Below are 13,634 nucleotides of genomic sequence, written 5' to 3'. Positions count from 1 at the left end.
TACTTCCACTAACATAAAAAGGTGCCCGCGTCAACATCCAACTCAGAAGCAGTTCCCAAACACAGCTAACCTTGTCCAAAATCTAATAATAGAGCACTACCCATCCAAACCCAATTAAGTTCCCTCATATCCCTCAACCTAAACCAACAAGCAAAAACAAGCCTAAATCTTGCTCAACTTGATCTGAAGCCCGCGATCCTTCCACCCAAAACGCATAATAGTCCCCCAAAAGCTTCATCCGAGGAGGTTTCTCGCCTATCATGGCTCATTCTCCTATGTAACATCCTCCGTCCCTTCAACCTTGAAATCGTTAATCATTGCTGCGCATTTGATAGTCATTTCTGGGATCTCAGCGATCGTAGCGTCATCCGGTAACTCAATTTCCCCGTGAACCATTCGAATTACTTTTCGGGTCGTTCTGCCTCGGGGTCTTGGTTTTGGCGGTGGTGTGTGTCGATCGAGGTGCTGAGGTTGGTGCTTCCCTGTGAGGGCCACCGTAGCCGTATACTTTACGGTCATCAGTATCCAGAGTGGAAGGGTCTTGAAGATGAGCGTGTCTGTACGTTTTTCCCATGGTGGATGGTTCTTCTGGGGCTACTCGTGTGTTGGTTTGAGGTGTAAGATGGGGTTGGCTTGCTGGGAATACTGGAAGGTTGATGGGTTTTATTTCTGGTGATTGGGGGAGACTTTATGTGTTTCTTGTTGTATTGGCACTTGGACATTCTGTCTGTGATTGTTGCTGCCGTCTGGTTCATCACTGTGTCGTTGCTGTCGTCGGGAGCTTGGCCGAGCACACATTTTGTAACATTTATTGATGAGTTCGCGTCTACTTTGCTAAAGAGCGAGGTGACTTTTTGCAAGCCTTTGTTGATGTGCTGCCGTTGTTTGGTAGCTCTAAAGAGTGAGTCTAATTATGTGTATGCTTTTGTTTGGTGTAGCACCGCGATGTGTTTCTGTAAGGCGACTGTGCTCTTTGAACGTTCAGCGTCAGCTCAACTGCAACAAGCTGCATCATGACCGAATAAACTTCACACAATGGCTTCATCCAAAAGACTTGTCCTCTCATCTGAGAACTTACGGCTTTCGAGCGATATACACGTAGAGAACATAGCTAACTCTCACTTTGCCGCTACCTTCCCTCATTGCGGCCGCATCCCACTCCTTTTCAAACGGCTCTCTTGCTTTATTTCGAAACTCTTCGCCGGCCAAGTATCCGGCAAACTGCATCTGCGTGATGTAGTCAAACATCTCGTCCATTTCCTCTTTACCAAGGTAGACATGTCCCTTGCCGGGCTTTTTGTCCAGCGCCTCCACACGGAGTATCTCCAGACCCTGTGCCTCAAGTATATGGCGGAATGAATCAGCGGATTCGATCCAAGACCGACTAGCCGGATATTCTATGCCCATCCGTTCTACAACATTCTTCATGAACAGACCCTGTCGGGGGTTATTCTCATGCGGAATATCCAGGACAAGTCGCCCTCCACATCGTAAATACTCAGTCCACCGAGAAACAATGCCCGCCGGGTCATCGAACAAAATGAAGGCATTCGAACAAATAATAACATCAAATGAGCCTTTTTCAATGTCCTCACAAGATTCGAGATTTGCAATGTCATACTGGATGAGAGAGAGTCGACGAGATAGAATTTCATCCTTCGCCTGCTTCCTGCGACACACATCGAGCATTTCTTTTGTGGCATCAACACCTACCACTTTCCCTTCATCACCGACGAGCGGGCATGCAATAACCGCTTCTAGACCCGTGCCGCAGGCCAAGATTAATAAACGATCCCCTGCTTTGATGTCGACGAGACTCATGAATCGGGCAGTGTATTGCGGGTGCCATGAGTTGTCGTAGTCTTCTGCCCGGGTCTGATATGCGCTTTGAGCTTGTTCAAACTGTGAAAGTTGTTCTGACGACATTGTTGCGCTATTTACGTGCTATCTTTGAGAGGATTGCCCTTTGTGTGTTCGCAAGTACGGACGATGTAAGAGCATCTTGTGGGAGTAAGCCGTGTCACAGGTCAGTAGTAGTCTTATACATCGTAGCCGTCTTGAATTAGTTTGAATGTGGTGAGATGCATCTTTCCTCGGTTTTACTCCCGATGACTCCTACGGCAAAAGCGTTAGCGGCGCCTGGGATCATTTCTGCGGCTGCGCCTTGGGAACTCAACAAGCAAGTCGACCAAGGAAACCATTTACGATTCAATACGCTTTCACGGTACTGTATAATCACAGCCGGCTGAAATGAATTGCAGCCAAACCTTAAGTAGCGCAAATGCGTGTCATTCCAATAGTCCAGCACGGGGCAGAAAGCAGTGCCTCAAAGGCCAGCCAGAAAATACGCGCATGATGATATACACGTTTCTCACCTTCATTCAGCAAAATATAAGAACATCAAAATAGTACGGTAGGCACCAGACGAACATTTGGCTATTGTTTGGTTTAATTTGGTTGCCTTGCAGATGAATTCGTCATGTTCCCCATTTTGGTCTTCGGAGACCCTGGAATGCATCTAGCAGATCAAAACATGACACTTTTAGGAAGCTGCCAAGCTGCTTATTATAGTACTCCGTAATGTACTGTACCGGTACAGTACAGTAGTGTCTCTCTCAAAACAAATACATCACTGCCTGAAACCTAGTGGGTTAGGTCTGTCTGTTAAACAGAAGCCTAAGGTACTGTAAGGGGATCGTATTAGGAGGCTATCGATCGGAGACAAACAGCCGCACCTTGCGGTAGTGCCCCTTCGTCAAGTATGTATGCAAGGCAACCGAATATGAAAGACAGAAGGACACCCTCTAGGACCACTGGTTGGTTCCACACGCAGGACTGGACCCTGTCAGGACAAAATCGTTTGAAGGCTTGGTGCCAGCTCTGCTAGGACTGGGACCTGACAGAATCCTGATGCCTTGCGCCATCGTATCGCTCAGATGGGGTTGAGAAATTCCTTGGCACAGGCTGCCCGATTAAACTCATCCCAATTGGCTACAATGAACGCCAAAGTCAAATCGCGCAACCGACAATACTTGAAACAAAATACGTGTCCAAAGGGAAAAGAGACGAAAATTGTCAACCCTTGCCCTGGCTTTGAAGCGGGATGAGCTCCGCGGCAACAGAGCAGTAGTCCATGTAACGGCCGAAATAGGAAACCGCCGGACACGAAAAGACAAAACAGAGATCACGGCACTGCATCAAGGACTGGACGCTGGATCTTTTGGCGGTGGACAGCCAGGACAGCCAGAGGTGTGACTCAACTGTCTCGGCAGCGTTCCTCTTGACTGGCTGTCAACTAGCATTTGAGTGGTTCTTGAATTCTTGCCAGATTCTGACTGGACAGCCCTATGCTCACGGAGGGGAGAAACCTGGCATCAGACCTTGACTGGGAGCAGATTGGTCTGTCTCTTGGTTGGATGCGGTCGCCGAGCCCAAACAATGTAAAGTGGAATAAGCCAGCATGTCCTGACAATAGATGCAAGCGCATGTCACAGGTGGTGCTCTGTGGCTCTTTCGACGCCACCACTTGCATGAGACCCAAAGAGACAGAGAGCCATCAAGTGACCAAACGGCCAAGGACAACAGGGTTTCGTGCCAACACCAGTGCCATGGATGCCGTTGAGGCGATGCCATGAACTCGGGATGAAATGCGGGACCGGTTTGGTGTTTTTGTCTCTGGAAACGCCTTGTGCAGAAGAGTAGTCCCTATTTCCAAGCCAAAAACATCACAAAGAGCGCTCTTTTGCTTTCAGTTATTTCGTGGCGAAGCAGCTGGACTAAGCATCAATGGCTCTCTGCCCCTTCTTTCAGCCGCCAGGGGCCGCACTTCGTGATGCAGTAGTTTCATCGATCGTAGAGTGGCTCAGTCGCATTGGCGTTCTGAGGATGGGAGACTGCACTGAGTAAGAGAGGCATTTTGCTCCTGTGTGCGAGGATGTATGGACGATGGACCACCAAGCACCCACAGAACGCTCTGTCCTGCCACGATCTTGACAGGCACAATATCCAAGTCCAACCACCAGTCACTCAGTCAGTGACGATTGGTGGTAAGGATCCGGCCTTGGCTGGTGGAGTGCGAGACACGCAGCTAAGACTTTGGAGGTCCAGCGTCACGGTGCCCTGAGCGTTGCATTGACCCATGCGTTTTTGGCTTCTTGGACAAGCAGTTGGCGCTGTTGGAGCCAACGGTCCTGGTAACTAGCGAACCGGCATTCGGGCCAACCCACCCACGGCCTCGCATGACTTGTAAGGCATTGCGACAGGCTTACGGCGATGGAAGGGTCAGGACGGACACGGCGGAGAGCCAAAGTGGAAGTCATTCGTCATCAAGAGGACGTCTGTGTTTGCGGTCTGTCGAGTGCAGCGGTCTGTCATTTGCAAAGTTCCCAATTGCTCCCGTCACACCCTTTCAAGCCCAGGGGTTGGTTTTGAGGTGGAACATTGATGTGGCATGGAGACGCAATGCCAGTCGTCATATGGGTCAACTCGGTGTGAAAGTTTTGATCTATTTTGTCCCTTTGACGAAGGATGGTATCCGGAATTCGTCTGCCTTCTGGCGAGCATGGGAAGCCACCATTGTGTCCCCAGGAAGCTGGGGGATTGACTGCAAGACTGGCGTCGGTGGGTGGACGAACCCAAGAGAGGCGGAACAGACGGGGCCAGGTTCGAAATGGTCCGTGGCGGACTAGCAACGTGCCTTGTGATAAGATGGGTACTTCGGAGGCTATTTGTCAAAACCGTTTGGTCTGGGGGATTTCTTGTCGGTTGGTGTGATGATGCGGCTCTGCGTCCGCAAATTTGATGTTTGCCACCCATCATCTTCACTTCCGCTGGCTCAGTTTTGTTACCATCCAAAGTACTACCCCATCTCTCACCCTATCGCTGGGAACTTTGTGACAGGGATTATGGTCCTCCGCACAGCCCCACCCATCAGCTTGCGGAAGGCGCTAGTACCGTTTGGGTCAATGGCTTTAGGCAGCAGCGTCTCTGGGCTGAGGACGCCTGGCCCACTGCTTTTCTAAGCAGCACCCTCGTTCGCTCGGTCGCGCTTCATCACCAAAAAGGCTCGCATTCTCAACGTCCATTCTCTCTCCCTCCCGTCTGTTGTCCATTCTGTCTCGTTTCTTGTCAAACGCCCGCCATTATCCGGTGGCCATTATCGTGTGTTTTCGTCCATTAGCGGGCCCTTTGCCATCATCTCCAGCGGCTGCCCTCTCCCTCCCCTTCGTCCGTTCCCGCCGGCTCGTGCTTCGCCTCTGACACATATATCCGTTTTACGCCCCAGGCCTTTCGCCAAGTGCCACCAACCTTTCTTGATCTTTTTGCCTCATTCCCAGCACCTATTTCCTCGAGTATCGGCACAGCTGTCATCTACGTGCGATCTTCATTCGAGAGCAATCATATTTGAGTGTCCTTGGTCCGCGTCAAGGAGCATAGTCGTCGCGTGCCTGGATTCGCCGTTCACCACCATCAAGGGCTATTCTTTGGGCTTCTCTGGACCATCCGTTTGTGGCCGATTGCCAGAGTCGCCAGGCGTGTCGAATAGCCGTCGCCATTTTGACGAGCGAATTGGGTAAGGACTTTGTTGCCATTTATCCTATCCTCTTTTTCCTCCTTCTGTCACTTTCCACTTGTCCACAACCCGTGGAAAAATATATGGTCCTTCGTGGTTTGCATCCTCTCCTCGATCGATCCATCCCGTCTTTGGCACGACGCTTGTGACTCACACCAACAAGATTGCCTTTTCCATCCAGCCTCGCCTTGCTTTACTTGCGGGACACAAAGGCTAACCTCTCTTGCTGCCAACACAGCCCTTCAAGGACACCAGTGGCAGGAGTATCTCATCAATCTACCCCACCTCCATCAAGCCTTCATCATGTCCTTCGCCAACCCTCGTCGAAGGACTCCGGTGACTCGTTCCGGAAGAGACAACGAGAGTGGCCTGGCACTTAAAACAACCATGACCCTCCGCAAGGGTGCCACCTTCCATTCTCCCACTTCTCCTGTCTCTTCCAACTCGGACGACACCTTTGTTCCACCTCAACTATCACGAGCTCGGACTCATTTGGACGACGTCGTCGATGCCAACCGTCGACGTGTTGCCCTCACTCTAAGCGACATTGACGAGGCTCTCGCAAAAACCGAAAGCCTCTCGCTTTCACCCAAACCAAAGAAGAATACTCTTCGTGATACCAGTCTTCCTGTTCCTCGAGGCTTCCTCGACCTTCCTGTCGTTGACCCAACTATGGCCAACCCCGAGCCTGAGCGTCGGGTCTTGCGCCCTCGCTCAGTGCGTCGATCCAAGCAGCAAGCTTCAGACAGCGGCCTCGGGTCTTCTATTGCCTCTACAAACGAGAAGTGCGAGGCCGGCAAGACATCTCAGAAGAAGAAGAAGGACACCAAAACCCTTAGCACAGGGTCAGCACTGACTGGCTCTGGTGCCGCTTCCACAAAAGAAATGCTCCCCGCCTTGAGCCGGAAAGCATTCAACCGTATTCATGAACACACTCTGCGTCCGCTTCTTGAGAAGCCAACACTCAAAGACTTTGAGCCCATTGTGCTCGATGTGCCCCGAAAGATTCGATCCAAGGAGATCATTTGCCTTCGAGACCTCGAAAAGACTCTGATTTTTATGGCACCGGTAAGTCAGCTTTTAACTGATGACGGCGTTTGGGGTGATGCTTATCGGACATTGCTTTTAAAGGAGACGGCCAAGACTGCAGCCTTGTATTTGGACTTCTGCCTTACTTCGATTCGATGCATTCAAGCAACTGTCGAATATCTTACCGACCGCGAACAAATTCGACCTGGCGACCGCCCTTACACTAACGGATACTTCATCGACTTGAAGGAACAAGTTTACCAGTACGGCAGACAGCTCGCCGCCGCCAAAGAAAAGGGTGGCTCTGGCGACGACATGGACGTCGACATGTATGTACCGCGCTTCGTGCCGCTAAATCATCCTGCTAACAACAACCCAAGAGATGATGAGATCAGACTCTACGGTGGCATCGCCGAGAATGGCCGCCCCGCTGAACTTATCCGGGTAAGAAAGGATGGCTCTGCCATTTCTATTGCCACTGGCAAGCCAGTAGATATGGGAGAGGGCCCCATCACTTTTAAGCGCTCTCTGTCCGAGCAGCGTGAGGACGAGGAGGAGATCATGCGCTCCATGGCCCGAAGAAAGAAGAATGCTACCGCTGAGGAACTGGCTCCCAAGAAGTGTCGCGAGCCAGGCTGCAACAAGGAGTTTAAGCGACCTTGCGACCTCACCAAACACGAGAAGACGCATTCCCGACCATGGAAATGCCCGATCCCAACTTGCAAGTACCACGAGTTTGGTTGGCCCACGGAGAAGGAGATGGACCGTCACGTCAACGACAAGCACTCCGATGCCCCTGCTATGTACGAGTGCATGTATAAGCCTTGCCCATACAAATCCAAACGTGAGTCAAACTGCAAGCAGCACATGGAGAAAGCCCACGGCTGGCAGTATGTCCGCACAAAGACCAACGGAAAGAAGCTTCCTGGGAAGCCTGCAAGCTCCGTTCAACAGACACCTCCTCTCGGCAGTGTCTCTACTCCGTCCAGCACTCCTACCTACAGCGTTCCTACCCCTCCTCAGGATCAGGATGCCTTGGCCTTCGCGAGCTACCACCCTGACAGCGACTGGTTTGCTGCCTACAGTCTCCAGCCTGAAACCTTGGACGGCATGGACTTGACTTTGGAACACACTTCTCCATCGTCTGCCACTTCATACGAGCAGTACCCGCCGTATCAGAATGGCTCAACATTCATCCTCAACGACGAGGATATCTACGCTGCACACGTACAGCTTCCTGCGCAGTTGCACGCGCCTGAGCAGCTCTACAATAAGTTAATGCCTCAGCAAATGCCTGTCTACCAGGCCCCTCAACCCTGCACAGCTCCGCAGCTGCAGGTTCCGCCCCACTTTTCTCCTTCTGGGCAGGAAAATGCTATGCTCTTTACACCAAATTCTCTTCGCGAGGTTGACGAGGGATTTGATGAAGCATACAATGGAGATGGCTCAGACTTTCAGCTCTTCCCCGCCGCATCCACAAACAAGGGCAACAATAATAACTTCCAGCAACCCTTGTTTGCAGAGGTTCCTAGTGCAAATCTTGGGTTCTCCCAGGCATCTCAGCCCGATTTCTTTAACCAGGTAGACTGGGCAAACTTGGATCTCCAGCCCTTCCGGGAATGAGTAAACGGGCAACATATAGAGGGTTACTGGCCAAACGGCCACAACCCACATCTAAAGAGACTGATTCTTTTGGGGGATGGTGATCAGCTCTCAGCTTACGAAGTTATGAAGATGGAACGAAATTGGGTTAGCGGCAATAGTCCGCTCATGTACTAAGACCACTTTTTGTACCTTTTGTACTGTTTTCTAGGTTGTGCTCGCTAGAGCGCAGTTGAATATTCTGAGATACAGGTGTACAACGACACCTATACGTTGGAAGATTATGATTCGCTTGGGGTATTAATTTTTGATGAAGGCAAGCGCGGGAATGGATTTTCAGCGATATAGAATTTCGCCTCTTCCGATAAGACTGGAATAGAAAGATTGTCCACCTCAAACAATGTCTGTGCCCCGTGTGTGAGTGATTTATGCCAGCCTGACTACATGAATTATCCCTTATTTGCTATGGCCCCAAGCCGAGCACAGGACTGACTAAGTCCCAACTACCCTGGCGGAGTGAAATCAGTTGCTTTTCCTCTGGCGGAGCAACTGCTGCATATGATAGCAACCCATATGCTGCCCTCACCTACATGTTGTTGTTGATACTTTCGAGGGTGATGTACTTCGTCATGATGAGGATCTAAGACTGTAAGGATGAGCGCCATCATCGGGTTAAATAGTAAAAGGACAGGGCTCCTCCAGCCTCTGCAGAATACAACAAACAACGCATCTGTTACCACTAGCCCACCGTAACTCTCTGAAGCAGATAAGGTCGTGATGCCTGAATAATTCACTACTAGATACGTCACGCAATTCTGCGAACAGGACAGGCGAGGATCGGTGCAGTGCATGCAGTGGAAACAAAAAAAATGCTCCAACATTCACAAAAAAAAAAAAAAGAGGAAATTCCGTGGCCAGTACCTACCCTAGATACAACATTGCAATGGCCAACCTTGGTCACGACCAAGAACATCCACATCATGTACAGTGTGATAGATTGAACTTGCATAAAAAAAAAATAGACGGTCTCCCATAAGAGAAGACATTCAACCTCCGGTACAGGGAATCGAACCCTGGGCTGCTCGGTGAGAGCGAGCGATGTTAGCCACTACACCATACCGGATGATTTGATTGATTGATGAAGGGGTGGAGGAGCTGAAGATGTTGATAAGTCTTGTGGAGTGGGAGCGGCATTTGAAAAAAAAAATAATCACCGAGTCATGATAAGGATGGGGTGAGAAAAGGCAAAAAGAAATCCAACTCCGGTACAGGGAATCGAACCCTGGGCTGCTCGGTGAGAGCGAGCGATGTTAGCCACTACACCATACCGGATATTTGATTGATGAGCTTTGTTCTTATTTAGATATATGCAGGCTTGACACCTTGCCTCGGTCGAGATGAGCTACAGCATGCCAAATTATGGAGTGAGATGTGCTCTCATCATCCTTTCATTGACCACATAGGTACGTCTAACGGTACATAGATTTTAAACAATATTTGCCAGTAAGGAATACACGCCAATACCCAGCATATATATCGCGGAAGGGCGTGATACATCACCCACAGAATTTTCACCGTGACCATCAGCAATTCCCGTCTCCATTGTCACTGCAGCACTTGTCGAACCCTCAGGCTCAGGTATTTCAGTTGCAGATGGAAATTCACACTCGCGAGCTTCCTCGCACCCCTAATTACCAGGAAGTGGCTTGGGCTTCTTGAGGAACCCCTTGCTGGCAGCTTCTTGGATCCCACGGAACCAAATCTTGGCCATCTTGTTGTATCCCGCGTCCCTTGGATGCGTCCCATCAGGTGCCATGTCACCCTTTTGAGGACCATCGTCGGCATGCATATCCACCAGAACGATTCGCTTCTTCTGTGACGCCTTTTGCTTGGCGACCTCTCGAATCTGGTTGTTAACTTTCTCAGCGCGAGCCTCGATAGTGGAATTAAGATTGATGAGGAGTGTCGACAGGATGATTGTAGAATCAGGGGAGGCTTTCCACAAATACTCGAGGAGGTCGTCCGTTCGTTGTCCGGCACCATCCTGTTTGTTCTGAGCGCAATCGTTTGTGCCGGCATTGACGGTGAAGACGTTGGGGAGACGGCTGGGCACAGAGGCTTGGGCCTTGGATTGAACCTGTTTGATGCGGAAGCCCGGCCAGCCCTCGACATCGTTGTCCTTCATGGAACCGTGCTTGCGAGACCCGACCATGTTGACGGTGTAGCCGCTGTCTGTGAGGAGGTTGTGAAGGTCATTGCGGTAGCCATTGCCCGTGGATGATTGCTCGCCGTAGGTGATGGATGCGCCGAGGGGCATGATACGTAGAGGGACTTTTGAGTCTCGCTCGGGGATTGAGGCTGGTGATGCTTGAGCTGGAGATTGTTAGTGGTGTTGTGTGTTTTCTGATGTAGGAAGATGGTCACATACTGGTTGTGATGAGGGCCAAGCTGGCAACGGCCAACTGGCTGAGTGACTGGACTAGTGGTGCCATGATTTATGGGCTCAGATGAATGATTTCTTGGTTGGAGGTTTAGCAAATTTGATGATGGAGTTAGAAGGTGTAACGACGATGAAGGGCATTTATACACAGGCTAGCCTAGCACTGCACCAAATATAGTAATTCCTTCAACACTTGAGTAAAAGAAGGACCTCAGAACGATTACGGGCAAATGCTAGCCAATCCAAGCCTAGTTATTCATTCCAAAGAGGAATGTAACTTCACCAAGTACGCGCTGACTTGGTGAGCCTGGTTGTTTCCCTGCCACTCGGGACTCACTTTTAGCTCCGCTCTTGACGTTGTCCGAATGCTTATTCTCCATTAGTTATACCCGCAAAACATGGGTTTCTTGTGGGCATGTAAGCTGAGAGTTTCGCACGTCAGGTTTAGTATGCGTTGGTCAGCCTAGGATCGACAATAAGCAAGGGGTGACGTTGAGGCATTGCACAGTTGATGCTGGTCGTTGGATGACGGGAACCATGTGTCCATTATTTCGGGATGATGTAATACGGCTGGATATGACTGCATATTGAACAGCATTGTTTCTCAGTTTTGATGTCATTGCAATGTCACATTGAGGGCGAACTTGTGTTGCTTGGAATTTGGAATTCCAGTGTAGGTACTAGGTACTAGGTAGCAAGCCTACGGTGACTCTAAACAAAATGACTGAAATGAAGATTTCAAGACTTTAAACAAGATACTTGACGAAGGATGACGTCTACAAGTCTAAACATATTTCAACCTCAAGTGTTAAAATAGAAGCACGACGGAATCAAATCAAGCATCAAGGTCATTTCAGTGGCGCAGACAAGCTTTGGTCACTTTACTATGGGGCTTGTAAGCACCGGTGACTTTGTCCTGGTCCAAAGTGGGTCCAGCATCAATCATCAATCTTCGAACTGCCACAGAGACCTTCCAACCTCAGCAAACCAAAAGGGGAGCAAAATACCCCCGAAAAGTCGTCTGATCTTGCATAGGGCTGCAGGATAGAAGATGTGTGGCATCCATGCTGCTATTTCCTCAGCTGCACAATGCCCCATCTCTTCGGCCCTGGAACGCCGTTTGCGGAACCGTGGCCCTGATCATCTAGGGACGGTCACAACAAGAGTTGGCGATAAGGATGCTATATCACTGTCATTCACGTCGACAGTACTTTCTTTGCGGGGTGACTATATTGCAAAGCAACCGCTAGTGGACGATACTACCGGCTCTGTGCTTTGCTGGAACGGAGAAGCCTGGAAGATCGACGGTCAAAAGGTCCAAGGCAACGACGGTGAAGCTATCCTGTCTTTGTTGAGCTTGGCCAGTCGCCAATCTGTGGAGGACGATGGAAGGGGCGTGCTCGACACCCTGAGAGCGATAGAAGGCCCATTTGCTTTTATTTTCTTTGATAAACCGGCGAGGCGTCTGTACTATGGACGAGACCGTCTAGGACGGCGATCCTTGCTGGTCAAGCCTGGTGAACCATTTCTCTTGGCAAGCATATCTGATGCCTCCACCACTGGCTGGAGCGAAGTCGAAGCAGATGGAATATACACATTACATGTCGGTGGCAATGGAATCGCGCCAGAACATCTTGTTCCTGCTCGTCTTGATTGGGTTGAGGACGACTCACTAGTAAGTATTCTCTTATGGCAGAGGGACCCTAATTAGCCTCATATTCCCAATACTTACGTACCGGTTTTTCAGATATCGGGAATTGGCGCCTTCAATACTTCAATTCCAGTAGAATCTGATCGCCTCACCAGGCAGGCTGATGTCATTGCGCATTTGCGTAATCACCTAACTGAGTCTCTGCAATTGCGAGTGTTGCAGGTGCCCATACCTCCAAAAGCGTCACCAACGGATGCCAGAATTGCAGTATTGTTCTCCGGAGGCTTGGACTGCACTGTCTTGGCCCGACTTGCAAGTGATCTTTTGCCACCAGACCAGCCTATCGACTTGCTTAATGTGGCCTTTGAGAACCCCAGAATCGCCGCCCAGAACAAGGGCACTTCTCAAAATGAGTTGTATGAGCTGTGCCCAGATCGCATAACCGGGAGGAAATCATTTGCCGAACTACTCGAGGCTTGTCCCATGAGAAAATGGCGCCTCGTTACTGCATGTGCTTTCCCATCCATCCTGCCCGTTTCCTTGTGCTGACGATGCTCTTGCAGGTGAATGTACAGTTCTCGCTGACCACAGAACACCGATCAGAAGTCATTGAACTAATATACCCTCATAACACGGAAATGGACCTATCCATAGCCTACGCTCTTTATTTTGCCGCAAGAGGCAGTGGTCTCGCACAGACCAGCCTAGAATCCCAACCAGAATCATATACAACCACTGCTCGGGTCCTCCTCTCTGGTCTAGGTGCGGACGAACTCTTTGGCGGCTACATTCGGCATGAAACAGCATTCAACCGCCAAGGGTACGTCGGCCTCATTGAAGAGCTCAAGCTCGACGTAAGCCGTCTTGGGAAGAGAAACCTCGGACGCGATGACAGAGCCATGGCCACTTGGGAGCGAGAAGTGCGCTTCCCCTACCTCGACGAGGACTTTGTAAAATGGGCCATTGAGCTACCAGTCGCAGAGAAATGCGACTTTGCCAACATCGACACCAGCGACAACCGGGGCGAGACACCTGAGCCGGGCAAGCGAGTGCTACGCTTCCTTGCCGAAGAACTAGGGATGAGCGCCGTCGCGCGAGAGAAGAAGCGTGCTGTAAGTGTCTGGACTCTTCACCTCGTGGTCGAATCACCATGCCAAGCAGAGACAATCCTTACTCGCCATGTCGATCATAGGGCAACCTAAAGAGTATTGAAGCTAATGCAGGCGCACAGATACAATTTGGAGCTAGAACGGCCAAGATGGAGAGTGGCAAGGTCAAGGGCACGACTCTCATTTCGCCGTGATGCTGCGAATGCTAATAATTTGGAGTTCATACATACA

At 50.3% G+C, this 13,634-nt stretch overlaps 4 protein-coding genes and 2 non-coding genes across 6 annotated transcripts; 2 read left to right on the top strand and 4 right to left on the bottom strand.

Moving 5' to 3' along the window:
- Positions 1 to 273: 273 nt before the first annotated feature.
- Positions 274 to 1,926, bottom strand: VFPPC_00491 (methyltransferase; the record flags this gene model as incomplete). The annotated part of the gene is made up of 3 exons (XM_018280499.1): positions 274 to 507; positions 564 to 594; positions 1,079 to 1,926. The coding sequence occupies 3 exons, from the start codon at positions 1,924 to 1,926 to the stop codon at positions 274 to 276; spliced, it is 1,113 nt and encodes a 370-aa protein (XP_018148627.1).
- A 3,949-nt stretch (positions 1,927 to 5,875) lies between these two features.
- On the top strand, positions 5,876 to 8,224 carry VFPPC_00490 (zinc finger transcription factor ace1; the record flags this gene model as incomplete). The annotated part of the gene is made up of 3 exons (XM_018280498.1): positions 5,876 to 6,640; positions 6,704 to 6,930; positions 6,982 to 8,224. The coding sequence occupies 3 exons, from the start codon at positions 5,876 to 5,878 to the stop codon at positions 8,222 to 8,224; spliced, it is 2,235 nt and encodes a 744-aa protein (XP_018148626.1).
- Positions 8,225 to 9,254: 1,030 nt separating this feature from the next.
- Positions 9,255 to 9,326, bottom strand: VFPPC_17239. Its single transcript has one exon. It is a non-coding gene; the product is annotated as a tRNA-Glu (tRNA).
- Positions 9,327 to 9,463: 137 nt separating this feature from the next.
- Positions 9,464 to 9,535, bottom strand: VFPPC_17238. The gene has a single exon. It is a non-coding gene; the product is annotated as a tRNA-Glu (tRNA).
- A 355-nt stretch (positions 9,536 to 9,890) lies between these two features.
- Positions 9,891 to 10,695, bottom strand: VFPPC_00489 (carbohydrate esterase family 3 protein; the record flags this gene model as incomplete). Its single annotated transcript, XM_018280497.1, has 2 exons — positions 9,891 to 10,576; positions 10,632 to 10,695. 2 exons carry the CDS (start codon positions 10,693 to 10,695, stop codon positions 9,891 to 9,893), a joined length of 750 nt encoding a protein of 249 aa, XP_018148625.1.
- A 999-nt stretch (positions 10,696 to 11,694) lies between these two features.
- Positions 11,695 to 13,597, top strand: VFPPC_00488 (asparagine synthetase domain-containing protein 1; the record flags this gene model as incomplete). Its single annotated transcript, XM_018280496.1, has 4 exons — positions 11,695 to 12,318; positions 12,391 to 12,795; positions 12,858 to 13,406; positions 13,526 to 13,597. The coding sequence occupies 4 exons, from the start codon at positions 11,695 to 11,697 to the stop codon at positions 13,595 to 13,597; spliced, it is 1,650 nt and encodes a 549-aa protein (XP_018148624.1).
- Between the last annotated feature and the right edge of the window lie 37 nt (positions 13,598 to 13,634).

This window comes from Pochonia chlamydosporia, chromosome 1 (genome assembly GCF_001653235.2).
Source record: "Pochonia chlamydosporia 170 chromosome 1, whole genome shotgun sequence".
NCBI classification, from domain to species: domain Eukaryota; kingdom Fungi; phylum Ascomycota; class Sordariomycetes; order Hypocreales; family Clavicipitaceae; genus Pochonia; species Pochonia chlamydosporia.
The sequence above is the reverse complement of the archived record's forward strand: the minus strand, read 5'-3'. Positions and strand labels throughout refer to the sequence as shown.